This window comes from Marmota flaviventris, chromosome 9, assembly GCF_047511675.1.
Source record: "Marmota flaviventris isolate mMarFla1 chromosome 9, mMarFla1.hap1, whole genome shotgun sequence".
Taxonomy (NCBI): Eukaryota; Metazoa; Chordata; class Mammalia; order Rodentia; family Sciuridae; genus Marmota; species Marmota flaviventris.
In genome coordinates, this window is record NC_092506.1 from 96,998,500 (window position 1) to 97,024,857 (window position 26,358).

Genomic DNA, 26,358 nt, shown 5'->3' on the forward strand with positions numbered 1-26,358 from the left:
TTTGTTTCTTAAGAAAAGAAGGAGGAGGAGGAGGAGGAGGAGGAGGAGGAGGAGGAGGAGGAGTTGTTCTTCTGTATTTGAAAAATAAAATTGCAGCTGTGCATAATCCCAGCTACTTGGGAGGTTGAGGAAGGAGAGTCACAAGTTTGAGGCCAGCCTCAGCAACTTAGTGAGACCCCTGTCTCTAAATAAAAATAAAAAGGGGTGGGAATGTATATCTTGGTAGGGCATCCCTGGGTTCAATCCCCAGTACCATAAATAAATAAATACAATTAAAACATCTCCAATTTGAGATAACAAAAAGATTTACATCAATGGATAGAAGCAATACATTTTTATAAAACTTCTCTTTTATTTGCCATTTTAGATGCAAACCACAACACATACCACCATTAGGATTTTATTAATTTTATTATTTTGTGCAACAAGGGAAATTTGCTCTGACACAAGAAAAATATTTACTTGTAGTTCCTAGTGCTAAAACTTTCTATTTCTGGAATGGTGCCAAAATTCCTAATGAAAATATTTGAAATATGATTTAGGGAGATGTCTCTTAGGGATTATATTCAATTCTTTAAAAATGGTTTTCTACAACATAACTTCGAGGGGCTGGGGTTGTGGCTCAGAGGTAGAGCACTCGCTTAGCATGTGTGAGGTACTGGGTTAGCTCCTCATGCACCACATGAAAATAAATAAAATAAAGGTATTGTGTCCAACTACAACTAAAAACAAAAACTTTGAAGAGCTGAGTACGAACATTACAACCTTGAAAATAACCCAAACAAAAATGTTTTGTGGGGGACTGAGGATTGCACCTGGGATTCTTTATCACTGAGCTACATCCTTGGCCCATTCTATTTTGAAACGGGGGTCCCACTAAGTTGCTAAGACTGTTCTTAAAAAGCCTCTCAAATAGCTGGGCTTACAGGTGTGTGCCACTGCACCTGGCTGAAACAAAACTTCTTAAGCATTGTTTTATGAACTTGTGCTAAATAGTATTACTTTACTAGCAAGGAAAATTGGAATGCGTGTTTTTTTTTTGGTCAGTATAGAAATGATACAAAAGCAGAGGGGTTCTAGAGTTGGGAAACAAAATGCCTACATAAGCAGTTATTCAGTGTGTGTGTGTGTGTGTATGTGTGTGTGTTTAACAAGATAGGGTTTGCATTTCCTAAATTCACAAAAACTTCATGTCCACAGCAGTGATTATAAAGGAAGTCTGTGGCAGGGTGGTTAGAGGTCTTGCTGTGGTGACTTATCAGAAAGGGAAAAAAAACATTTTTAAGAAGGATATTTGCCTGAATTTGAAATAGCTAATTTTCATCCTCCAGTTGTATTGTCCATTTGGGTCAATTAACAGGAAAGCATGAAGTAGGATCAAGAAGTGATTAGAAGCAGAATACCAAAGACATTCTCAGTGATTTTTTTTCTAGCTCCAAGATGTAGAATTTATTCATATCTAAGTTTTTCCCCCTTTGATATAGAGCAATCCAAATGTCTCAGTGTCCTGTGTACATCCGTCTTTTTAAAACATTAAATGAGACAACCATGATGATCCTCCTTTGAACATTTCAAACCATTGGGTCAATATAACCCTCCACATTTTCTTGCTTATTCTTATCCATTATTTGTATCAATTTAGCTTGTGTTCTCTTATACAATGAAGAGTTTTTAAAAATAAAATGAAATGTTATTGTATACTCTGAATTGGATGATGACAGCATAAATACATTGGGTTTTTGGAATAATTTTTTTTCTTGGAAATATTTTAGAACCATTTGTTACAGGATGAAAATCAGGCAGATAACCATCTATTTAGATATCATACAATGTGAAGGCTGGGAGAGAAAAATAGGTCAGCATTTCCCAGTCTCTTGAATTTAATGGACCATTAAAAATAACAGCAATAATGACAATGGAAAAGAGATAAACACTGAGTGGACAACTTTATATTTTAACAATTAAGGACATTAAAACATTTAAAAATATTTACATCTTTATTTCATGAAAGGACACTTTATGCCACCCCCCTCAAAAGGAAGAGCAAATATTGTAATAAAGGCTAGTCCTTTAAAGTGAATACACTTGACTTTATAAAAACTTTCTCACTTTTCCCTTCATTTTACTATTGAAGGTAAATTTTCAACAGATTGCAATTAGTCCTCATACAGTGACTGGGATTCTTAACTATCAATAACTTCACCAAATCGTGGAGTTTAGTAGTATCATGCAGCTTATATTTCACAATATTAGCAAATCATCCCAGTGTCTATTTTCCAGGGACTTACTTTAAACAGTTGGCTTTTTATAATCAGTAAAAAACATGTACATACAACACTTCCAAATCTTGAAGACAACAGATTTAAATGCAAAAGGGGAAAAAATGAAAAATGTGTATGAATTGAACATAGTTCCCTAAGGTGTAAGATTGTGTACCTGTAAGTTCATGGAGCTGTTATTGATCTTTGCCTTATGAAGTGATAATGCTGTTTTTTCTTCCACACCAACTACCCAGGCATAAAGTTAGAATGTTTATTTGTGAAAGGGCAGGTCAAAGTCGCCATGTTAAAGCACCCAATAGGGGTAAGCCACACGTGTGTGAGCCACGTTTATTACAAATAACTTTTGAAACCTACTGCCAATTAAGTCAACTAAACTTATTGACATATCCAGTAAGGAATTCTGTTAAAAGGTAGGATTCTGAAAAATTAGTTGTATCAGGACAACATGACGGGAACGAACCCATCAATTTAGAAGCTTGATCACACGGATGGGGAATTTATATTTAAATTCTTTTACACACACACACACACACACTTAAATCCTTTCACACACACACACACTTAAATTCTTTTACACACACACACACACACAAAAGGAAAGACCCCCGTTCCATAAAGACTCTTGCTCGAGGCGAGCGGGAGCAAGCCTCCTTCCTGAAGCGGCAAGAGGCCCCTCAGTCTCCTAGAGGCCCAGGGGTCGTCACATGACCCGCGCGCTGACTGCCGGGAGCCAGGCCTCCTCGCCGAGTCTGCGCAGTCACGCGCGTCTGGCCTCACTGCTGTGCTTTTGCTGACGAGGAAGGTCCTGACGCCGCTTTGTAGACTGTTCTGTGGTGGGACTGGAGGGACGAGTTCGCCAGAGAGTGTGTCCTGAGTGGACAGGAGGCAGTGGGAGTGGATGGGAGCGGCTGTTCAGGGTCTTTAGTGGGGCGAAGCACAGGCTGGGAAGAAGGGCGGGAGGACAGGGGAGGCGAGAGAAGTGGCCTGAAGAGCCAGCGTAGCGCTGAGAAAAAAGAATTGAAGAAAACAGTGTTATACGGCCTGGGGGTTAGTTGTTCGTAGTAACCTAGTTTCCAACGCCTAAGATGCATAGCGCGGACAGTGGCGGTGACTGATATTTGTCACAGGATGAGAACCCGCCTGTCCGTCAGGCCTGAATTAGTTCAAGGCCTTAAGTTGTGACCGGAAGACAAACATTTTTTTTACAGAGACAGAAGTGCACATTGTGTTACTTTGAGAAAGGAGCGGGGATGTAAAAGGAAAAGGGAACATGGAGAGGGGAAGGGAGGGGATCAGTGCTTGCCTGCTGGCTTCTCTGACACATTTTCCCGCTCCCAAGGCAAAGTCGGCGCTGTTGTGCATGTGTAGTATTTTCTATGTGTTATGTTACTATGATAGTACTTAAACTTATATACTATAAAGATATTAGCAGGGGTGTGGAAATACTATACTGAATTCACTAAACATTTTTCTACTTTTAAACTTTTTAATTGGTTCATAATAGTTACATATAACATTAAGGTTTATTTTGACGTAATTATAAATGCATAGAGTATAGTTTGCTCCAATTCAGTCCTCAGTATTTACCCCCCCTCCTCTGTTCCTTTTCATCTACTCTACTGATCTCTATTTACAGTTCTTAAAAAAATTTAGTATCTTGTGGATATATATAATGAGGAGATTCATTGTATTGTATTCATATATGTACATTGGAAAGTTAGGTCAGATTTATTCCCCCGTTTTCCCTGTTATCCCACTTCTCCTCCCTTCCCCTCAATCCCTCTTTCTGCTCGACTATCTTTCATTTTGATGGCATTCCCCACCTACCATTTTTTCCCCCTCTCCCTCAACCCATTTTAGATTAGTTTCCAGAAATAATTTGACCCTGGACTTTCTGAGTCTGATTTATTTCACTTAGCATTATAGTCTCCAGTTCCATCCATTTACCAGCAAGTGACAGAATTTTATACTTTTTCATGGCTGAGTAATACTCCATTGTATATATGCTACATTTTCTTTATCCATTCATCTATTAAAGGCCACCTAGGTTAATTACATAGTCTGGCTGTTGTGAATTTAGCTGCTATAAACATTGATGTGGTTGATCTTTTGGGTATATATGAATGAGTGGGATAGCTGGATCATATGATGGTTCTGTTCCTAGTTTTTTGAGTAATCTGCATACTGCCTTCCAGAGTGACTGCACTAATTTGGAGTCCCATCAGCAATTTGTGAATGTACCTTTCTCCCCACATCCTCACCAACATTTCATAATTACCATTTTGACTGGAGTGAGATGGAATCTCAATGTGGTTTTGATTTACATTTCCTTAATTGTTAGAAATGTTGAACATTTTTCATATATTACAAATATCTTTCTTTACAAATTGGTTTTGCTTTTGCTGTCATATATGCATAGTAATGTGACTAATTAGATTCACTGTAATTGTCCAACTCAGCATAGTTTTTAAAAAAGTAACTTGATAACTTGAATGTAGATCACTCTGATGTAGAGACTACACTCTCTTAGGTTCCAACACTTTTTATTTAAGTTTAAACTGAGTATCACAAACTTCTAGAAAAAAAATACCTTTAGAATTTAGGGAAAAGAAAAGAAAACCGACCAAAAACCAAAACCAAACATTTTATGGGAAAACAATATTATGCTATGGTAAGATAAGATAGGACTATAGAAGCAACTTCAAACTAGAAGAGTTGTTTCTGGTCTGGCACAGGCTGACTTGTTTGAACTTGGTTAAACATCTCTGTTCCTGTTTTCTCAATTGTGGAAAAAAAGATACATTGAATAAGATAAACTGTAAGATCTGATGAACTGTAAGATCTACTTCAACATTAAGATTTTGTGAAGTTAGAAGAATCCAAATGAGCTAGTCCTAAAACAAGATACAAATGCCAGAGACTAGTTTGGCTGCTGAGTGTATATAAAGGAAGAGTTGAGAATGATGAGAATAGTAGGTTGGCTTCAGATGGTAGAGCATATATTAGAATTTGAACTTACCTTGAAGCAATGGATAGTGAAAGGTTTTTGAATGAAGGCAGTGCAGTAATCAAAGTCTTAAAAAAATCAAAGTCTTATCCTAAACAGTTGTTAGGATAAATTAAAGAAAGGGGAAATTAAATTTAAGTAAATGGTCAATTGTGAGACCCTAAATAAATAGCAGGAAAAGGAAGGGATTCAAGAGAACTGTACGTAAATTTGATACTGTTCTAAACTTACAGTTTTTGCCTCCAGAATATTATGGCAAATCATCTTGTAAAGCCTGATTCTAGAAATTGCAAGAGAACAAGAGAATTGGAGGTAAGCTGTGTGTTCCTAGAGTCTTAATCTTTTATTCTATTTTACATACTTCTTAAATTTCTTCCTTTTAAGAATGTGCCAATCATTGAGCACAGTGGTGCACACCTGTTATCCCAGCTACTCTGGAGGTTGAGGCAGGAGGGTTGCAAGTTCAAGGCCAGTTTGGGCAATTTAGTGAAACTCTGTCTGAAAATAAAAATAAAAAAAGATTTAAAAAGGGGCTTAGTGGTAGAGCACCCTGGAGTTTAATCTCTAGTACCAAAACAAAACAACAAAAACCAAAAAACCCACAAAAACCCAAACTTTTGTTGTTGAATGGAATTTAATACATATACCCAGAGCTAGGATTGTCCTAGAAGGAACTATGTGGACTCCAGTTGTTTTTTCACTAATTTTAGATTTCCAGGAAACTATTGGGAGACTTCTTTTTGCTAGTTTGTGATCTAGAGACAGAAGTGAGTCCAGACCTTTATGATACATAGGACTTTTTTTTTGCAATGATAAGTAAGACACCTAGGTACTATAGTTATTAATCTTTTAAAAGAAAAGCTCTGTATTTAGTCCTTCATCACTGCCTTCACCAATTAATCTGTTGCATTTGGGACATTATTTGCCCCCTTGAAAATTATAATATGTTGCAAAATTTTGCAAGTATTTGGTTATTTTTCCAATGATAACCACTATATTTGTGTTAGCTTTTTGTCACTGTGACAAATACCTGAGAAAAACAATTTCTTAGGTTCTTAGGTTCATGGTTTCAGTTCATGGTCTGCTAGGCCTAAGGTGAGGTAGAACACATGGTGGAAAGGTATGGTAGAAGAAAACTTGTCAGTTTATGGCAACCAGGAAGCAGGGGGATGTAGGGGGGGGGTGGGAGGGAAGGTTCAGGAACAAGATATTGACTCCAAGGCATGACTCCAGTGACCTGCTTCCTTCAATGATGCCCCACCTGTTTACAGTTCTCATCAACTCCAGTAGTCTATTCAGATGTCAGTGGATTAACTCACTGATAAGGACAGAGCCCTCATGATCCAATTACTTCCCCATTTTTCCATCTTTGGACATTACTGCACTGGGGACCAAGCCTTCAACAGATGAGTTTTGGGGGAACATTTCAGATCTAAACCATAACAGTGTTGCTGTGAACATCTCCAATGGCTCAAGATACAAGATAAATTTTCATCAAGGGATTAAAACCATATTCAAAATCTAATCTAAAATCAAGACAAAGGTACTTTTTAGTCCTGAAAGTTTAGCAACATACTTCTTAGTCCTAAAAGTTGAGCAAAGTACTTCTTAGTCCTAAAAGTTTCCTTGATAAAAAAATTTCAAATGACTAGTATGTAATTTCTGTTTGATTTTTCTAATATATATATTGTATATATATATTAGAAAAAAATATATATAATATATTTTGCTTTTTAAATAAACATAATGATACTTCTTTACTTTCTTCTTTTAGTCTCAAATGCCAGATAGCCCACAGCTGTCCTCTCTTGGAAAATCGGATTCATCTTTCTCTGAATGTTCTGGACTGTTTTATAAAGATGAAACCTTAGAGAAAGATTTAAATGGTGATATATAAAATGATTATATTTCTATATACTGATTATATCATGCATGTTTATTATATTTCATAACTTAATCAACGATTCTTTAAACAGATATGAGCAAGGAAATTAATCTAATGTTGTCTACGTATGCAAAGATCTTAAGGCAAGTATTAAAGTATATTTTCTTGGGTCTTTATGTTAGAAATAGTATTTGTCTCTTGGAAATTCTGTAATGGGAAGTTTAATTCTGTTGCTGAGAAACCTTTCAAGTAATTAAACTTTGGAAATTTTTTTATTCTATCTCAATTCCTTGTGATATATTAGTTGGTTATTTTCAGGGAATAAACCCAAATTTTCCACTAAACATCCTTTGTTTTGGTAATGCCAAAGCCAAAACTAGACTGCATATGTCTTGACCTCTTACTTAGATGATATTGCATTTAAACTTTTATATAAATGCCTTTTTGAGAAAAATACCATTCAGTGAAGTTAATTATTATAGCGTGATATTAAATATGATGTTATTTCATATACTTTATCTTATATTTTATCATGTCTTTTTAAAATATATATATTTTTTAGTTGTAGTTGGACACAATACCTTTATTTGGTTTATTTGTTTTTATGTGGTGCTGAGGATCTAACCGAGGGCCTTGAATGTGCTAGACGAGCACTCTACTACTGAGCCACAACCCAAGCCCCTATCGTGTCTTTTTATCTTTGTATTTGAAGACTGAATTTAGGTATTTAATTGGCGTAAGATTATGGTGAATATAAGGCGATTTTTAAAAAAACTACTAGATAGTCATCATACTTGAGTAATAGTTTGTATGGCTGTAAAAATCACTTATATAATTTAATATTAGTATTATAATGTATAAGATTATAAGTATTATGCATGCTTTCTGCTGTGTCAGGAGACTGTGAGTAGTCAAAAATGTTTTTGAGACTAATTTAACATTTTCTTAGTAAATTAATAAAGCTATCTCATGCACATAGTCATTTAAATGAAATAATTAACAAATCTTGTTTAATAAAGAACATTATCATGATAATGTTTATAGACTATGCAACTATTTAGTTTACCATAAAACTTTTTATTCCCTATTAGTGAGAGAGCAGCAATAGATGCATCTTACATTGATGAGATAGACGGACTCTTTAAAGAAGCAGATATTATTGAAAACTTTCTCATACAAAAAAGAGAGCTCCTGAGACAGAGGTTTACAGTGATTGCAAATACACTGCACGGATAAAATGTTTAAACTTAAGATAAGCTGGGGATTGAAACATATTGTTATAATGAAAGAATGACATGTATGTTCTGAAGGCTTTCTAGTTGTTAAAAAAAATGTAGATCTTAAAGAAGAGGAAACTCCTTGAATGTTTTTCTAGATTTAAAAGGGCCTTTAAACTTAACGTTAATATGAAATATGTAACTTTTCTCTTAAAGGTCAAATGTTTGGCATATTTTATAAAAATGTAAATTATTTAAATCATACATGAATTCTTTTCTTTCTTCTTTTTCCTAAAACCTTTCTTAAGCTTCTAAAGGAGAATTCAGTTAATTTGATTATGTGTAACAATATTATACTTTTTTCTTACAGAATGTTTTGTTTAAAAAGCAAATAATTTGGGACATAATGTAAAATTTTTTATGGCCAGTCTTATAAAAGAATATTAAAGCATTAAAGGTAATTTGTTCAGTTTCTAAGTATGTAAAACAGTATAACTATGTGCTATTGTTATTTAATATTATTTGATTATTTTCACCATTATTATATATAACTAATACAAACTTGGTTTAAAATATGTTTCTGTGCTAAAATAAAACCCAGAAATTACTAACTAGAACCTTGTGTGAGTGGCTTTTTATACACATCAACCAGATCAATGTATGCAGTTAGTGATTATATTTAGAAGCCTTAGAGCAGTGTGGTATGGACTAGAGATTAATGATACAGCAGTAAGGAGATTAGCTTAACAACAGGATGTCCAGGTCATTTCAATTGTGTAATTTAGAAATTGAATTTAGAAGATCTCTAGTGTTATTCATCAGGCTAAAAATATTCTTCCTTTGATGTAAATAAAGTACTGCTATAATTTTATTCAAACTATATTGATATATAAATTGCATAGGAAAACTATAATTGTCAGATTTATAAAAATCACAGTACCCATTTTTCAATCACAGATAATTCATTTTTCTATATGTCTGTTTTTCCAGTAAAAGCAATAACAAATTTGGACACATTTGCAAACAGTATCACAGAGAATTGGTATTTTTAAAGAAGATAGCTTGTTTGCCTTGCTGTGTTCTAAGCTCTAAAATTAAATCTCACTGTTTTAAGGCATAAACATTATATCAATACTCATACTGGAGAGGATGAAAAAATTTATAAATTTATAAATAAATTTAAAAAGTTGGGTATATGTGGGGGTAGGAAAGAAGTTGGAATAAGATGGACATCATTACCCTAAGTACATGTATGAAGACATGAATGGTGTGAATATACTTTGTATACAAACAGAGATATGAAAAATTGTGCTCTATATGTGTAATATGAACTGTAATGCATTCTGCTGTCATATATATATATAACAAATTAGAATAAAAGGGTATATGGAAAAAATTATTGGGTTGGTTGAGATATACACTGCTGGAATAGGATAGATTAGAGGTCAACAAAATAACTTAGAAATGAAATTTTTAGGCGCCTGGGGTTGTGGCTCAGTGGTGGAGCACTCGCCTAGCATGTGTGAGGCCCTGGGTTCGATCTTCAGCACCACATAAAAATAAATAAATAAAATAAAGGTATTGTGTTCACTACAATTAAAAAATACTAATAAAAAAAGAAATGAAATTTTAAAAAATTTAATAACAACCAAAGATGATATTTGAGTTAATATGACATATCACCTGAATCCTTTTTTTTTTAAAGAGAGAGAGAGAGAGAGAACTTTTTAATATTTATATTTTTTAGTTTTTGGTGGACACACATCTTTATTTTATTTTTATGTGGTGCTGAGGATTGAACCCAGCACCCCGAGAATGCCAGGTGAGCGCGCTACCGCTTGAGCCACATTCCCAGCCCCTCACCTGAATCTTGAGTCATTTTATTAGAGTTCTTTATGTTTGAAATAGAAAGATGACTCTGTTGACCTACTATCTTTAAGAAATACTCTTAGTTTTGCTAAGCATTTATTATTATTATTATTATTATTATTATTAAAAATAAGGTCAACAGATTATTTCAAATTGAATTTTATAATATACTTGTTATATATTTTATAGTATCATTATTGTTCAGCATCTGGTTATTCCCTTTATAATTCCAGAAAATTTATTGGGTAATTTCATTTGTTGAGATTAAGACTAAGGAACTCATATTTTAAGTCACAGTGTCTTTACTATTCAGAATGGCCACCTTCTAGTACCAAAATGCCTAAAACCTTAATAATTAAGGCTTATTTTTTAAAAGTCACATTTTGATGATTTTTGTACCACCCATATAAATAAGAATAATTTCACAACTGCAATATACTGTTGCAGGAATCACTCTTTATCATTTTAATAAATTTCAAACATTTTAAAATTATTTATCATTGACACTAATCACAACATATATTGAATCAGCTTTGTGTATTATACTATGTTAGGCACTGTGGAAAGTATAGAATAGTTTAATAAACTGCCTTTTGACATTTTTCACCACTCCTTTATTGAAATACACTTAAAATTTTGCTAGGAAGACATGACATGCTAATGTTTAAAGCATCTCTATGGGAGTTACTAGAACTGGAAAGGGGGTCAAAAATTTTTTTTTTTTTTTTTTGCAGTGGTGGAGATTGAACCCAGGTCCATGAGCATGCTATGCAAGCACTCTACCACTGAACTACATCCACAGCCCTTGGGAAGTAGATTTTGAGTTGGATTTCTGAAAATGAAAGAAGGTAGACTATTTCAGACAGGGAAAAGCTTGTTTAAGGGCATAGAAGAACCACAGCACATCATGGTAGTTAGGCACTTTGCAGAGATGAGAATTCATAATGGGGAATAGTTATCATCTAAACTGCTGGAGAGCAGGGGCTGACTCTTGTTTTTTGGTATTCTTACTTTGTATCATAGTATTCAATAGACTGGTGTTCAAAAATGTTTGTTAAAGTAATAAAATCATATATGTATTTTTTATGGTGGGCATACCTTCACAGGGTATGCCCTGTGGTACTATGTTGTCAAAAAATGTTTGTAAAATCAACGATTGAAAAGGTATGAAATGATAGAAAGGCAAAGAATGAAAGGTAAGTTGTTTCTTGATTGTAGAATCCTTTATTGACAGTCTTAAATTTGGACTTTATTTTGTGTTTGAATCTTTCAGAAGAGAGGAATGGCACAATGAAGGTGATCACCTTGGATCCAAATCAACTGACCTACCAATAGTGTAAAGATAGAAGAAAGTTTAAAAAGGGAGTCTACTATTGGTGATACAATTTTAATATTTCAAAACGAAAGACTCCTTATTATAGATAGTTTGTTGGGATATTTGCTCTGGAGATGAGACAAGGAGAGATTACTGGTGTTTTGAAGCTCCACCCCTTACCTCCCCTCCCCATCCCATTCTGTCACTGAGCCAGGGACAACCCTGGAGAGTCAGGGACAACCCAGGAAGTTCTGTGAGCGTTCATTGTTTAGTGTTTCTTCCAACTGTGACTGCCGGTGAGTGTAAGCGTTTGAAATCACAGGATCTGCAGCTACTGAACAAATTAAAAAATGTGTTTTCAAATATTTCTCCATTTTGTCAGGAATCGTTCTACCACTGCAGTAGGTTTTCTTTCTGTGGCAGTGTACCGGCTCCCAGGTAGGGGATTTACCCTTTCTTTTCCTTTTCCTGCCAGTCTGTACTTAAGACTCTCTGCTTCGTTCCCGAAGATTACTGAAGGCTTTTGAAGCTTTCCCTTTCTGTGCAGAGCAGATACAGGCAGCAACTCTGCAGAGCCAGAAGTGAAGGAAGGCCCAGTCAGGATTTGTTTGTTTATTGTTAGGGAAACAGTCCTCATGTTCATGTTTTATACAAAATATAGGGGTAGGATTCAGGTTTAGGGATTTTCTTGGATCTATAATAGGAAGGATATTTACTATTCAGACTTTTCTAAATTGGAAATCACTGCCACATGTTCTAATGTAAATATTTGGTTTTTCTATTTGCATTCTGGGGAATTGCCTTCAAACCTTCTTTTTCAATTATATTTCTACTATTGTTTCATGATTTTATTTCTTGGAATTGGCTCATATAGAACTGTCAGAAATCTAACCCATATGCACTATGAATTGTATAATTATTTAATCCAATAACTTTGCTTGCATTATGCAAAGTAATAGGTACTGGAAGAAGAGGGGAGACAAAAGCCAGATCCTGTACTCGAGGAATACTGGTGGTAGAGTTTGTAGAACATATTCATCTAAAACATACAAGACAGGAAATAACACAAGGACTATAAGAGCTATAAATTGCTTCTTTGTGATTTCAGACTCAGGAGAATCAGTTCTTGCTATAGGAAATGGGAATGCCATGCTTAGGAAGCAGGTGACATGGAAACTGGATCTTGAAGGATGAGTTAGATATGTGAATTCCATCTGAAGAACACGAGAAATATCCTTGTGTTATGAGAATGTTATCCTCGTGAATGAGAATGTTATGATTATGATAAGAAGAAAATAGGACTGGTCCAGGTAGGCTGGAGTAAAAGACATTATCAAGAGGCAGAATGACATAAAAATATGGTAATATTTTTAACCATGCAAAATTGGATGGGATCTGCAGTCCTGCAGATGTGCTATTTAGAGCTGAAGGCCTTTGGCCATCCCAAACACAAAGGGGATAATAAGCCCACTAATTAGGAAGCTGTGGTGTAGAAAATAATTTGATTCCCTAATTTCTCCTTCCAATTAGGAGGCTGCTATAATATCCAGTTAAGAGGTGAGAGCCCAAATTAGAACAGTAAGAAGGAAGTGACTGGTATGAAAGTGAAGTTGAGGCATCTGTGCTGAGGACCGGTTCAGGAAAAAAATAGAGGGAGTTGTCCAGGAGGGAGGAGCTGTTCAAAATCTTTACAATTTCCCCTAGGCACTCTTGCAGACTTTTGAGCCCTAATAATTTATATTGGCCACCTATGTTCTCTCCTTAACATCCCCTACTGGCCCAGTGTTGGTATAGTCAGCAAAACTTAACCATTTAGTGAATGCGAGGGGAGTGCACAAAATGAATTCAAAGCTTACAGAGATCAGCTGGGTGATGTGGCTGGTGAAAAAATTTATTTGGAAGGGGTAAATAAAGAATTATATTTTGACATGTTTAAGAGTCACTTGCTAGAAGTAATTGGTGAATTGAAACTAGATAGAGATTACAAGTGAAAATGCTGAGATGAAAGAATAAAGGTTCAAGGTGACACCTTAGGAAGATTTATGTGGTGATAAGGGAAAAGGAGCCAATAAAGGGAATTAACATTTAGAAAGTATCATTATATTTAATTATGAGATCGACATGAACAGGAAGTGTTAACCTCTTTTTATTCCCACTTTATCATTGAAAAACCTGAAGTTCAGAGAGATTAAGGAATATGCCCAAGTTGTCAGTTAATAAGCAACAAAGCTGGCATAAAGCACAGAGTTGTGAGAAAGAGAGCAGGAAAGTCAGAATAGTACAGTGTGTCGGAAGCCAAGAATAGAAAGGGGTTTGAAGAGATGTTGACAACAATATCAAGTACCACAGAAAGTTTGAAGAGCATGTACTATATTGCCAACAACATGGAGTATAGAACATATAGACATAAAAATACTTTCTAAAATGTAAATGTTTCAAATGCATCTGTACTCAGATAAGCACCTAATCAGGTTATCCAATTTAATTTTACTTAAAAAAGTGAGATGAGTACAATACCTGACTTCAAGGAATTTATTTTAATTTAAGAGAAGAATAAGAAGGAAAATAAGACAAATCTATATAATGTTAATAAAAGTAGGATAAAATAAATAGGTTTGCTTCTTTCTCTCTCTCTCTCTCTTTTTTTTTTTTTTTAAAAAGCAGCATCTTAATACCTCTTTTAAGGGCTGGAGTCATGGCTCAGTGGTAGAGCGCTTTCCTAGAATGTGTGAGGTGCACTGGGTTCAATCCTCAGCACCACATAAAAATAAATAAATAAAAAGGTATTGTGTCCATCTACAACTAAAAAATTTTTTAAAAAACCTCTAATAATATGGTTCCCAAACTTAAATATGCCTAAGAATACCGGATTGCTTTCTTCCAGAGATTCTGATTTATTATGTACAGAGTTGTGTCCAGGAGTTTGCATTTTAGCAACAACATCAGGTACTATTTCTTTGCAAATAGTCCTCGGACTGGACTTTGAGAAACAATGTTTAACAAATCACTTATTATCAATAATCTGTTTTTTTACTAAGCAGAGTAGAGTGAAGTTTCTAATGCTTTTTATCCTTCAGCAGTGCCTGGCACTTGTTAAATGAATAAAGTAATTCCAAGAAAGAAGATATATAGTAAATCTTATTGGATTATTCATTAAAAGCTATATAAATGATAATACCTAATACTTTTGAGTATTTATTGTATTCTAACTCATTTACTTATAGCTTTAGGTATGATGAGAATTATTATTTCCCCAAATATAAAGGAGGAAATAGGACAGAGAGGTTGAGAGTCTGTTTGGGAAGTGACCAAGATTTGAAACCAAGAAGTCTGGAGCCAGGCAGAATTTGAGCCTACAGTCTTAAATATTACACTGTGCTTCCTTTTAAAGGAAGTAACATTTGAGATAGAACTTGTGCAATATGTAGAGTTTTTTAAAGGAGAAGTTTTGGGAAGGACATACAGAATGAAAGTGAATTTTATTTGGGAAATCAGGAAATAGTTGGGCTTGACTGAATTGTTACATGCAGGAAAGTAAAAGTTCTCGTGTGCCTCTGAACTGAATATCTGCCTAAAGAATGCAAATCTCATTTAGTCAGGGGAATGATATCCATATGTGTTTGTTTATTTTTCTACTTTCAACTTCTGTATCACTGTTAAACTTTTATGAAAAAAATAAAGGATTGTATTTTATATATTTGATTGATTATTTGCATTGATTACCCTTCTGCATTAAGCAATACTGTCTTGTGAACACTCAGTAAGTATGAAATATTAGGGATAATTTCAGCTTCTGAATATATGAGTTTTACTTCTTGTAGTTTTTGAACTTCTGGTAATCTCATAATGAGTATCACTGCATAAATTAATTTATTATACCACTTTCATAGAAAATACCATCTCCTTTCATCTACATGCTATTAAAATGGAAGAAATTAGGGGCTAGGGCTGTAGCTCAGTGGTAGAGTGCTTGCCTCGCATGTGTGAGGCACTGGGTTTGATCCTCAGCACCACATAAAAATAAATAAATAAAATAAAGTTATTGTGTCCATCTACAACTAAAAGAAATATTAAAAAATAGAAAAAATTAAATTTGACATCATATCAAATTCACAGAAATCACTATAAATTTTTGAGATCACATTCTAGTATATCTAAAATACTGGGGTCAAGGTCATTATGATAATATTGAATGGTGGTCATTTAAATTTTGATGTTGTTGTTATAGATGGACACAATACCTTTATTTATTTTTATGTGGTGCTGATGATCAAACCCAGTGCTTCACACATGCTAGGCAAGTGCTCCACCACTGAGCTACAACCTCAGCCCAATCATTTTAAATTTTAACAGTGAAGTTGTTATTAGCACATCTAGGGTTAGCATGTAGAGTGATCCTTGTAAAAAGATAAGCATTGCTCAACTATGAGGAATGAGAAAATAAAGTCTTGAGTTAATTCTTAGGCAGATTAGTACTGCAAGAAACAAAAGAAAGATTTTTGTGGCTCAAAAGTGGAGAACCAGTTTTGGTAGTCTGAGAATGAGGAAGCAGAGGGAAGGATTTGGAGACCATTTGATGTTAGGTTCACATTTCCCTTAAGCTGTCAGTCTATAGATTATTGCTTATGGGTCAATAGGCATGTTTATAGAAAATCTGGCAATTTTTTTTTGTGTTGTCCTTTGGCTTTCTCTTCACAGTTTTGAAGACATACATGGAAAATACTCATCAGAAAAAAACCCTCTTGGGGCAGCGGCAGAATTTGCCATGTATTGCACCACTGCTGACCACGGTGGAGGAGACTGTGCAGATCATCTCTGCTCAAGTCAAGGGACACATTCCTGAGTGGCTCCATGGCTATCTACTTCGGGTTGGACCTGGAAAATTCGAATTTGGGAAGGATAAGTAAGCCTACATTTTGGAGAACAATGTAGATTTTTGGGAACGGGCTGATTCTGTGGAATAGGAATTAATATCTTCTTTTTCTCTTATGCAAACATTGTCATTCAGTTCCTGTGATTACAGGACAGAAAGTATAGCCTAGTGGAGAAAAAAAAACAACAAGACTTAATTGTTTTTTAAATGTCTTTCTTTTCCTATTCTGCAGAATATTGTAAATTTGAAGCCCTCAAAGTTTATGCCAAAAGAGAAGTGGCAGGACTGTGTGACTACCAAGCTGTTGCATCACAAGTTGAAGGACAGCAGTGTCTTTACCTCCTACCATTCTTGCTTGCACCCCATACTCCCCAGATGCAATGCCCTCTTTCAGTTCCTTATACTGGCCACATCTTTTTTTTTTTTAATTAAATTATTTATTTATTCTAATTTGTTATACATGATGGCAGAATGCAATTCATTTCATATTACACATATAGAGCACAATTTTTCAAGTCACTGATTGTACACAAAGTATTTTCACACCATTCGTGTCTTCATACATGTACTTAGGGTAATGATGTCTAACTCATTCCACCATCATTCCTACTTCCTTGCTCCCTTACTTCCCCTCCCTCCCTCCCCTTTGCCCTATCTAAAGTTCCTCCATTCCTCCAATGCTCCACCCCCACCCCTCATTGCCATTATGATCAGCATCCTCATATCAAAGAAAACATTCCAAAAACACTTGGTTTTTTGGAATTGGCGTACTTCACTTAACATGATTTTCTCCAACTCCATCCTTTTACCTTCAAATGCCATGATTTTATTCTCTTTTAATGCTGAATAATGTTCCATTGTGTATGTATACCAAAGTTTCCCTATCCATTCATCTACTGAAGGACATCTGAGTTGGCTCCATAATTTAGCTATCAGCCACATCTATTTTTGCTCAGCATCTTAGCATTAACTCTCTTAACTATCTTCCCCAATCTTTCCAGGTCTCATTCTTATCGTCCAGATGCACACTAGATCTCCTGTTCTTTGAGTCTTCTCTATCTTCCAATCTAAAAACACTAGAAATTATTATATTACCAATTTAATTCTCTATACAGCACTGTCATTGTCTGTGGTTTTGTTTGTTGATTTGTGTGTTAGCTGTGTTGTCTCTATTAGAATATAAGTTCCATGAAAGCAGAGGCTTTTTAATCACTTGATATCTTTAATATCCAGAATAGTGTACTGCACCCAGATAGCACTCGATGAATAGATATAAACTCTTGAGGATATCATGTCTGTGTGTCTAGTAGGGATGTGAAACAAAATGCCTATGTTCTGGAAGGATTCTGCTTTTTTTTTTTTATCATTTTTAAGTATTGGAAAAAAATTACTCATTATAAAAATTGTTATTTATATAAAATATTTTTAATGTAGAGAGGGGGAAAAGCATGTACCACTTGACACATCCCCTATTGCACTTTGGTGTATTTCTTGCCAGTTCTCTACCCTGTTTCCATAGAATTGTTTTAAATAATTGCAGCCATATGTAGATTTATTGTTGTTGTTTTGATTAAAAAACAAACAAACAAAAAACTTTACACTATCAACAGGGCTTAGTAGCTCATGCCTATAATCCCAGCAACTCAGGAGGCTGAGGCAGGAGGATACCAAGTTCAAGGTCAGACTTTGTAAATCTCTAAGCACATACATTTCAAAACCTTGATGAAATGGATAATTTTCTAGGGAAAAACAGATTGCTAAAATTGGTAGAGATATAAAGTTTAAAAAGACCAGTTTATGTAGAAGAAATAGAGAATGTCAATAAAGACATATTCGAAGAAGAAGGAGGAAGAGGAGAAGGGCACAAGGTCTAGATTATTTTACCGAAGTCTCTCAAACCTTCAGATATGAAGTAGTTCTAATGCTTTATAATTTTTATAGAGCATTGAAAATAAAGGGAAAATTCCCAAATTTTTATGATATTGGTATTTAAACAGGATAAAGATAGTGCAAAAATGAAATTATAGACTAATTTTATTTGTAAAAACCCATGATAAAATACAAAATATATAATATTAACATAGGACTAAGATATTTTATTAACAAGAAAAATCTAACATCATATTAAAAATAAAATTCACTATAATCAGGTGGGAGTAATTCCAAGAATGCAAGATAGATTCATTATATACATATATTATTATATAACCACATTAATAGATCTCTGGAAAAATAAACATAGAATTATCTCCATAAAGGTTGAAAGATACTTGTCAAAAGTCAACATCAATTGCTCAAAAAACCTGCTCAAGAAAATAGGACTTAATGAATAGTTTCTTTTTTGGGGAGGGGTACCAAGGATTAAACTCAGGGGCATTTCGGCCACTGAGCCACATTCTGAGTCCTGTTTTGAATTTTATTTAGAGACAGGGTCTCACTGAGTTGCTTAGTGCCTTGCTTTTGCTGAGGCTGGCTTTGCACTTGAGATCCTCCTGCCTCAGCCTCCAGAGTAGCTGGGATTACAGGCATGCACCACCACACGCTGCAGTTTCTTAACTATGTTTGCATATATGCTTAGTATACATATCATATTTATCATATCATACGTATCTATCTCTATGGTTCTATCTCTGTCTCAATATTTTGTGCTAAAACTAAGTAAGTAAGTTGAGTAATACTACAGTAAGTAAGTTGAGTAATACTAAGTTGAGAATTACTACAAGCATTTTTTCTAACTCCAGGAACAAGGAGAGGATGTTAGTATCTCCACTGCTGTTCAACATTATACCAGTTATAAGCAATACAATTAGACCACTGACACTAATTAAGGGCAGAAGGCTTAGTAAAGAAGTAAAACTTACTCTTCTTTGCAGATGATATAGTACCAAACCTACAAAACTATAGAGAATCAATAATAAACTCAATCTTAACAATAAACATAAGGTAACAGGGTATAAAATCAACATACTAAAATCAGTAGCCGTCATAGACACAAGCAGTAACATAATGATAGGAAAAACTTCATTTCCAATTGTGACAAAGAAGATTAAATACTTTGAAACTAACTTACCAAGAAATGTGCTAACTTTAAAACTCTTGAAAGGTGCACTTGAACAAATGGAAAGCCCATCCCCTGTTCTTGAGTAGAATGATTCAACATTATAAAGATTTCAGTTCTGTGTAAGTTAATTTATAAATCTAATGCAATCTTTTTTGTTAAATTGTTTTTTAGTTGTAGATGGACACAATATCTTTATTTTATGTATTTATTTTTATGTGGTGCTGAGGATTGAAACCCAGTGCCTTACATGTGCTGGGCAAATGCTCTACCACTGACCTACAACCCCAGCCCAAAGTCCATTCTTCTTCTTTTTTTTTTCCCTGTGGTGTTAGGAATTGAACCCAAGGCCTAATGCAATCTTAATAAAAACTCCAACAAGCTATTTAAGGCAATTAGACAAATTGATAGTAAAGTTCATTAGAAGAAATAAATATTCAAGAATAGTCAAGAAAACATTGAAAATGAAAAATTTTCAGGAGTAGTGAGCAGACATCAAAATATACTATAAATCCTCTACGATTAAAACACTGTGATGCTGGTTCATGAATAGGTGAATAGATAAATGACATGGAATAAAAAGTCCAGGTATAGACCCAAGAACTTACTGAAGTTAGTGTATAATAAAGGTGCCATCTGAAATGATTGGTTTAAGAGTGCCTTTTTCTTTTTTTTCCTGAATTTAAAAAACTGTGGTAAGATACATGAAACATAAAAATTTCCATATGCCTTAATCATTTAATGTGTGCAGTTCAGTAGTGTTAAGTGTATTTGCATTATTGTGAAACAGACTTTCAGAATGTTCTTGTCTTGCAAAACTGACACTCTTTACCAGTTAACACAACAACACACCAATTATCCTTCCCCACCAGCCCAACACACAGCATTCTTCTTCCTGTTGCTATGATTTTGACTACTTTAAATATCTCATCTGGAGGCTGTGGTTGTAGCTCTGTGGTAGAGTGCTTACTTAGCATGTGTGAAGGACTGGGTTTGATTCTTGGCACCACATAAAAATAAATAAATAAAATAAAGGTATTGTGTTCATCTACAACTTAAAACAAAATGATACAAAACAACAAAAACCTTATCTGCTAGGGGAGGTGGTGCAGGCCTATAATTCCAACAACTCAGAGGAGACTGAGTCAGGAAGATCACAAGTTTGTCTCAAAATAAAAAATAAAAGGGCTGAGGGTGTAGGTAGGGTGCCCCTTGGTTCAATCCCCAGTATTAAACTGATGTAGGGAAGATTAATAGAAGAAAGCATACAAACATTATTTAATAATTGTTACATCAACTGGGGAACCCTCACAAGAAAAATGATGACCTAAAGTATCAGAACTAAAAGATTATATGCTGGGTTGGACAAAGAGTGGTAAATTGTGGAAATATGACAAGACAAGGGTTAAGTCTAGAGCAGTTAATTGTAGGAAAGTGATATGAAACAAGTTTACCAAAGTTTGTTACAGATTTCTCTTGGCCTTCATGCCCCATCTCCAGCAATAGAAATGTCTTCCTTCTGGCACATAGAAAGTACCTTTCTCGTGGGAGTTATTTTCTGCTTTCAGAAAGAAAAGGGAAGGTCAGAGTGCTCTTCTTGCAGTTGGTGTTTTTCAAGTGCTTTTAACACAAAATAATCAGTATGTCAAAGCGACATATTTTAGGGTGGCATGCTTGAAGCCCCACAATGTAAACATTTTGTTTATCCATTCAACCATCAGTAGAAACTTAAGCTGCTTACACCTTTTGGCTGTTGTGAGTAAAACCACTATGAACATGGGTGAACAAATATCTTTCCTAATCTCTACTTTGAGGAACCATTGTCTTTTTTTTTTAAAGTATTTTCTTAATTCTCAATGGACTTTATTTATTTATGTGCAGTGCTGAGGATTGAACCCAGTGCCTCACACAAGATAGGCAAATGCTCTACCACTGAGCCACAACCTCAGCCCATCCATTGCCTTTTAAGACAATGATGTTAGCTTTGTTTACCTATCATTAAGCATTCACTCTGTCAAGCATATGAAAGGACCACATAATAAGCCCTTTTAAAAGCAAAACCACAAATTTTTTCTCACAGTTTTTCAATATTCTATCATTTAAGTAGAACATTTCTAGTATAATTATAAGGACAAAAATGATTATGCAGGGGGCTGGAGATGTGGCTCAAGCGGTAGCACGATCGCCTGGCATGCGTGCGGCCCGGGTTCGATCCTCAGCACCACATACAAACAAAGATGTTGTGTCTGCCGAATACTAAAAAATAAATATTAAAAAAATTCACTCTCTCTCTCTAAAAAAAATGATTATGCAGGAAGGACAGTCATCCTGTTTATTTTACTTTATACAATTGTGAAAAATTTGAAAAAATTTAAAGTAAACGGAAAATTTAATATATATATAAGCTATGAAGATAACTATTTCGAAAAGCTTAGGAACTTGTTCTAATTTGTAAGGTGCCAAGTTTTCTATAACCTCTTAAGCTAGTCTCTTGGCTGCAGGGTAAATTTCAGAATTATCTTAAGATTCACACTGTAGGGTTTTTCTTTAGCCTTATGGAATGTGAGATTTTTAACAAGGGTAACGTTTAGGAGAACATAAGTTGCTGTTGTTCCTGAGGTTCAATCCCCAGTATTAAACTGATGTAGGGAAGATTAATAGAAGAAAAGCATACAAAAAGGATATTCAAAATGCCATCTTCCCTGAATTTTAAACTTTCTGAATAATCAGGTAGTACTGGGAGTCCATGTAATCTTCTTATCTCTTCGTTTGAAATGTGGATGTGTTATTCCACCTTTAATTTTGACTGCATGCTTTTCTTACTGATACATGTTTTTCTGTTCTTTTCTCGAATTTGCAGGTACAGTCACTGGTTTGATGGAATGGCTTTGCTTCATCAGTTCAGGATGGAGAAAGGCACAGTGACATACAGGAGCAAGTTTCTACAGAGTGATACATATAAGACCAACAGTGTTGGAAATCGAATTGTGATCTCAGAATTTGGCACACTGGCTTTTCCTGATCCATGCAAAAATATTTTTGAACGTTTCTTGTCAAAGTTTGAACGGCCTGGTAAGCAGCCTTTCACATGCCCAGAATTTTGTAGGTGATAGTGACCATTATTTAAAATTATTATATTATAATCCATGCAAATATAAATTTTGAAAAACATGTTTTGTTTGGTGTGAGAGGATGTTGAAGCTATTTTCTCTCTGTAAATATATACTTAGTGTCTACTACAGTAAATTCTTAATGCTAAAATAATTCTGATGGTTGGTTTCAGCCATGACAGACAACACCAATGTCAACTATGTGCAGTACAAGGGTGATTACTACATGAGCACTGAGACCAATTTTATGAATAAAGTGGACATTGAAACTCTGGAAAAAATAGAAAAGGTAATGTATAGGTTAAAAAATGAATAAAATAGATCCGAACATTTCTTTCCATTCAAAATGCTTTTTTAGAATAGTAGGAGAAACTGGAGGCTTAATCACAAAAACAGAGTTATCCATTGATTCAGAACACATTCATCCTTTGTCCTGATTAGAATGGAATATGGGGTTGGTTTTACTTAAAGGTAGAAAACTTAATCCTAATATCTGAAGGTTAGGGTAGAGGAGAAATAGAATATTACTGATTTACTTTGATAGGCTTATGTTCTTTCTAGCAGAATAGTATTGAACTGGAGATTGTCTAGATCCATATTTTTTTTCAAATATTTTTAAAAATATATTTTTAAAAATATAGATGGAGACAATACCTTTATTTATTATTTATTTTTATGTGGTGCTGAGGATTGAACTCAGTGCTTCACACTCTAGGCAAGCACTCTGCCACAGAGCTACAACCACAGCCTCAGATCCATATTGTTTTAACACATTGACTAAAATTTTAATTTTAATTCTTTTGCTTCTTTTGAACTTTCCCTTAATCTTGGATAAATCTATTTAGGTTATTGTTGTTGGTGGTGGGTTTTGGCTTTTAGATTCAATTTCTTTTTCTTTAGTGGGAAAACTAATTTTGATTTCTCAGAGGTAAGAAATTAGGGCTTATACTGTAGTTTTCATATATTATTTAAAAATAATTTACATGTCTCTACTACTTATGCATATCAGTAGAGATCTGTGCATGTAATATTTAAAAATCTCTAATGATCTTAAATTTGCAGGTGGATTGGAGCAAATTTATTGCTGTAAATGGAGCAACTGCACATCCTCATTATGATCCAGATGGAACAGCATACAATATGGGGAATTCCTATGGACCACAAGGTAAAGTTGGGATGGAGGTATTTTTAGAAATAATTGGGAGTTAACTGTCTTCCTCTTCTATTGTTTTATTATGGTTAAGATGTAAACACATGAAACTTCACTTGAAAGATTCAGAAGGAAATTTCCAAAGTGGCATTACTGAGCTTAAATATATGATTAAGTATCTGTTCTCTGGTCCTTTTGCACCTTTGCTTAGCAGCTGATTTTCTATTTGTCCTTTTCAGCATAACTTACATTTTTATGTTCCGTCATGACTTTGTTTTACAAGTGTTGTAGGGATTTTCAGTAAATATATCTTGAACTTGAATTTTTAAGAAGTACCATACCGTAAGTATAAGAAATTTAGAATGCTGCAGCAAGCACATATAGGGAAGGTACATCGACTATTACATAGAAAGGAATTTATTTTTGTCATGAGAATAATGTACTACAAAGAAAGTTAAAATCATAGTGGAGTTGCATTCACAATTATTTATACCACATCTCTTTCCTGGTCATTCACATGCTTTCACTATTGCATATCAATCTGTTCCAGAAATTTCTAACAGTAATGATCATTAATGTATATCAAGTAACTGCCATGTGACAGTGTTAAGCATTCTCCTCTATATTTTCTCATTTAATCCTTATAATGGCTTCCTGAGGAAGTGTTATCATTTTCTCCATGAGGGCAATGAATCTTGAGGAAATTTAAGTCACTTGCTTAGGTAAGCTTCCATGTCTTACCAGACCTGATTCCAAGCCCAACTCACACTCAAAGGTTTGCTATTAGACCATCTCATTAGTAATCCATCACAATGGATTACTAATCCATCAGAAGATGGCATTGCTATTTTTTTTACCTAGTCACTATAACCCAGTCTTTACCTAGTCACTATTTCTTCCTTCACTTGTTAAGGAACTTTTCACCTATCTATCCATTCTCTTAGAACATGCAAACTCATGTCTCTATACCTGAGTATACATATCTCTGTTTGAAAAGGAGTGTGTTAGTATAAGTACTAGATATTTCTGATTATCTTTCTATTTAGGTATCAATTAACTTACCATCTACGACCTATGAAACCTTTGTATAAGTTAATGGTATACTTTTGGTGAGTAATTGGCTTTGTGGGTTGTTCCTGTGTATTTCATATGTACACATCTGAATCTATATGAAGATGAATATGGCAGTTTTGTGTTTTACTGGCTAAAGTACAGATAGGATGCCCTGGACACCCTAGCATCCAGCTTCCACTCCTCTTCTGTAATTCCAGGAAGAGGTGAATTCTTCAGAAATGTTATAGGGAACAGCAAACATCTTTCTAGGTAAAATATTTCAGCAAATGGATATACTGATTCAGTGGTTATTTTGTCTACCTGTATTTTTTGATGAAAAGTATACTTCTTTTTTTAAATTTTTATTGTTGGTTGTTCAAAACATTACATAGTTCTTGATATATCATATTTCACACTTTGATTCAAGTGGGTTATGAACTCCCATTTTTACCCTGTATACAGATTGCAGAATCACATCAGTTACACATCCATTGATTTACATATTGTCATACTAGTGTCTGTTGTATTCTGCTGCCTTTCAAAAGTATACTTCTTAATCAACTCTGTTGATCAAGTAAATCACTTTGTAACTCATTCATATGAAAAATATTGTTGAACCATTCAGGATTACTTATGTTAGAACAAATAGTCATCAGATCTGTGATCCTCAGCCTCAGTGTGTCTAAGAATCATCTGGAATGCTTGCCAGCATTGTAGATCACTGAGTTTTATTTATCTTCAGGTTCTGATTCAGTAGAACTGAAAGAGGGCCAGAAATTTGCATTTTTAAATATGATCCTTGGGTGATCTCTGTGTTCCTGCATCTCCCTGAGAAATCCAGCTCTAATCACAAGGGGCTGTGCCTTGTGATTACTTTGCATTGAGTTGCTGTTTACACAAACTTCTGGTGGGCCTGCCAGTTAGTCTAACAGTATTGGACGGGTCTTATCTTCTTGAGTATTCCCTCTGTTGGGTGTTTCCTGGGTGTGTTTGCCTTGACTAATGCCTTTAAAACTTGCAGTTACCACAGTTCATTGACTAATGTGTTTAAATTCAGTGAATTGAGTAATTGCCACTTAATCCAATTACAGAGACAGGAAATGTTTCCTTTGTCTTCTAATCCCAACTAACACTGAAACTGTTTCTTTTTTCTCACTGGATTATTTGGTTTAATGAGAAGTTTTTGAACTGAAACTCAATGTACATGTAGCTCCAGGGAGCTCAACTACTTAGGTTACATTTGGGGGAAATTTAGTGATTCTCATTGTAATAAAGTGCTTGCCATTAATTTCCATCTTTTGGAAACAGAAAACTTTCAATTTTATTAGCTTTCCCAGATATTTTAAAAGCATTTTTAAAATTAACAAAATCCTTTAAACATAATTGATCTGTTTTTTAATAACTTATTTAAAATATGTCTTTCATACTAATCGGTTAAAGATAGTCAGTGCTCTTGAACCATAGAGTTTGTCATTTCTTTAATCATTGAAGCATGATGTTTTATAAATGTGTAATAGGGTCTTAAACATGTCCATATCT

At 34.5% G+C, this 26,358-nt stretch overlaps 2 protein-coding genes across 3 annotated transcripts in view; both read left to right on the top strand.

The window, feature by feature from the left end:
- Positions 1-8,813, top strand: part of Tex12 (testis expressed 12) — a 62,244-nt gene extending 53,431 nt beyond the window's left edge. The window contains exons 2-5 of the mRNA XM_071617172.1: positions 5,523-5,601; positions 7,064-7,175; positions 7,266-7,317; positions 8,266-8,813. Of these exons, the coding sequence (XP_071473273.1) occupies positions 5,542-5,601; positions 7,064-7,175; positions 7,266-7,317; positions 8,266-8,410 (369 nt within the window). The 5' untranslated portion in view covers positions 5,523-5,541 and the 3' untranslated portion in view covers positions 8,411-8,813. The remainder of the gene's footprint in view (positions 1-5,522; positions 5,602-7,063; positions 7,176-7,265; positions 7,318-8,265) is intronic.
- A 2,886-nt stretch (positions 8,814-11,699) lies between these two features.
- Positions 11,700-26,358, top strand: part of Bco2 (beta-carotene oxygenase 2) — a 29,868-nt gene continuing 15,209 nt past the window's right edge. Inside the window, exons 1-5 of one of the 2 annotated variants that reach the window (XM_027930678.2) lie at positions 11,700-12,013; positions 16,274-16,478; positions 22,367-22,578; positions 22,790-22,905; positions 23,679-23,781. In XM_027930678.2, the coding sequence (XP_027786479.1) occupies positions 11,926-12,013; positions 16,274-16,478; positions 22,367-22,578; positions 22,790-22,905; positions 23,679-23,781 (724 nt within the window). In that variant the 5' untranslated portion in view covers positions 11,700-11,925. The remainder of the gene's footprint in view (positions 12,014-16,273; positions 16,479-22,366; positions 22,579-22,789; positions 22,906-23,678; positions 23,782-26,358) is intronic. The other variant, XM_071616708.1, reaches the window with a different exon arrangement.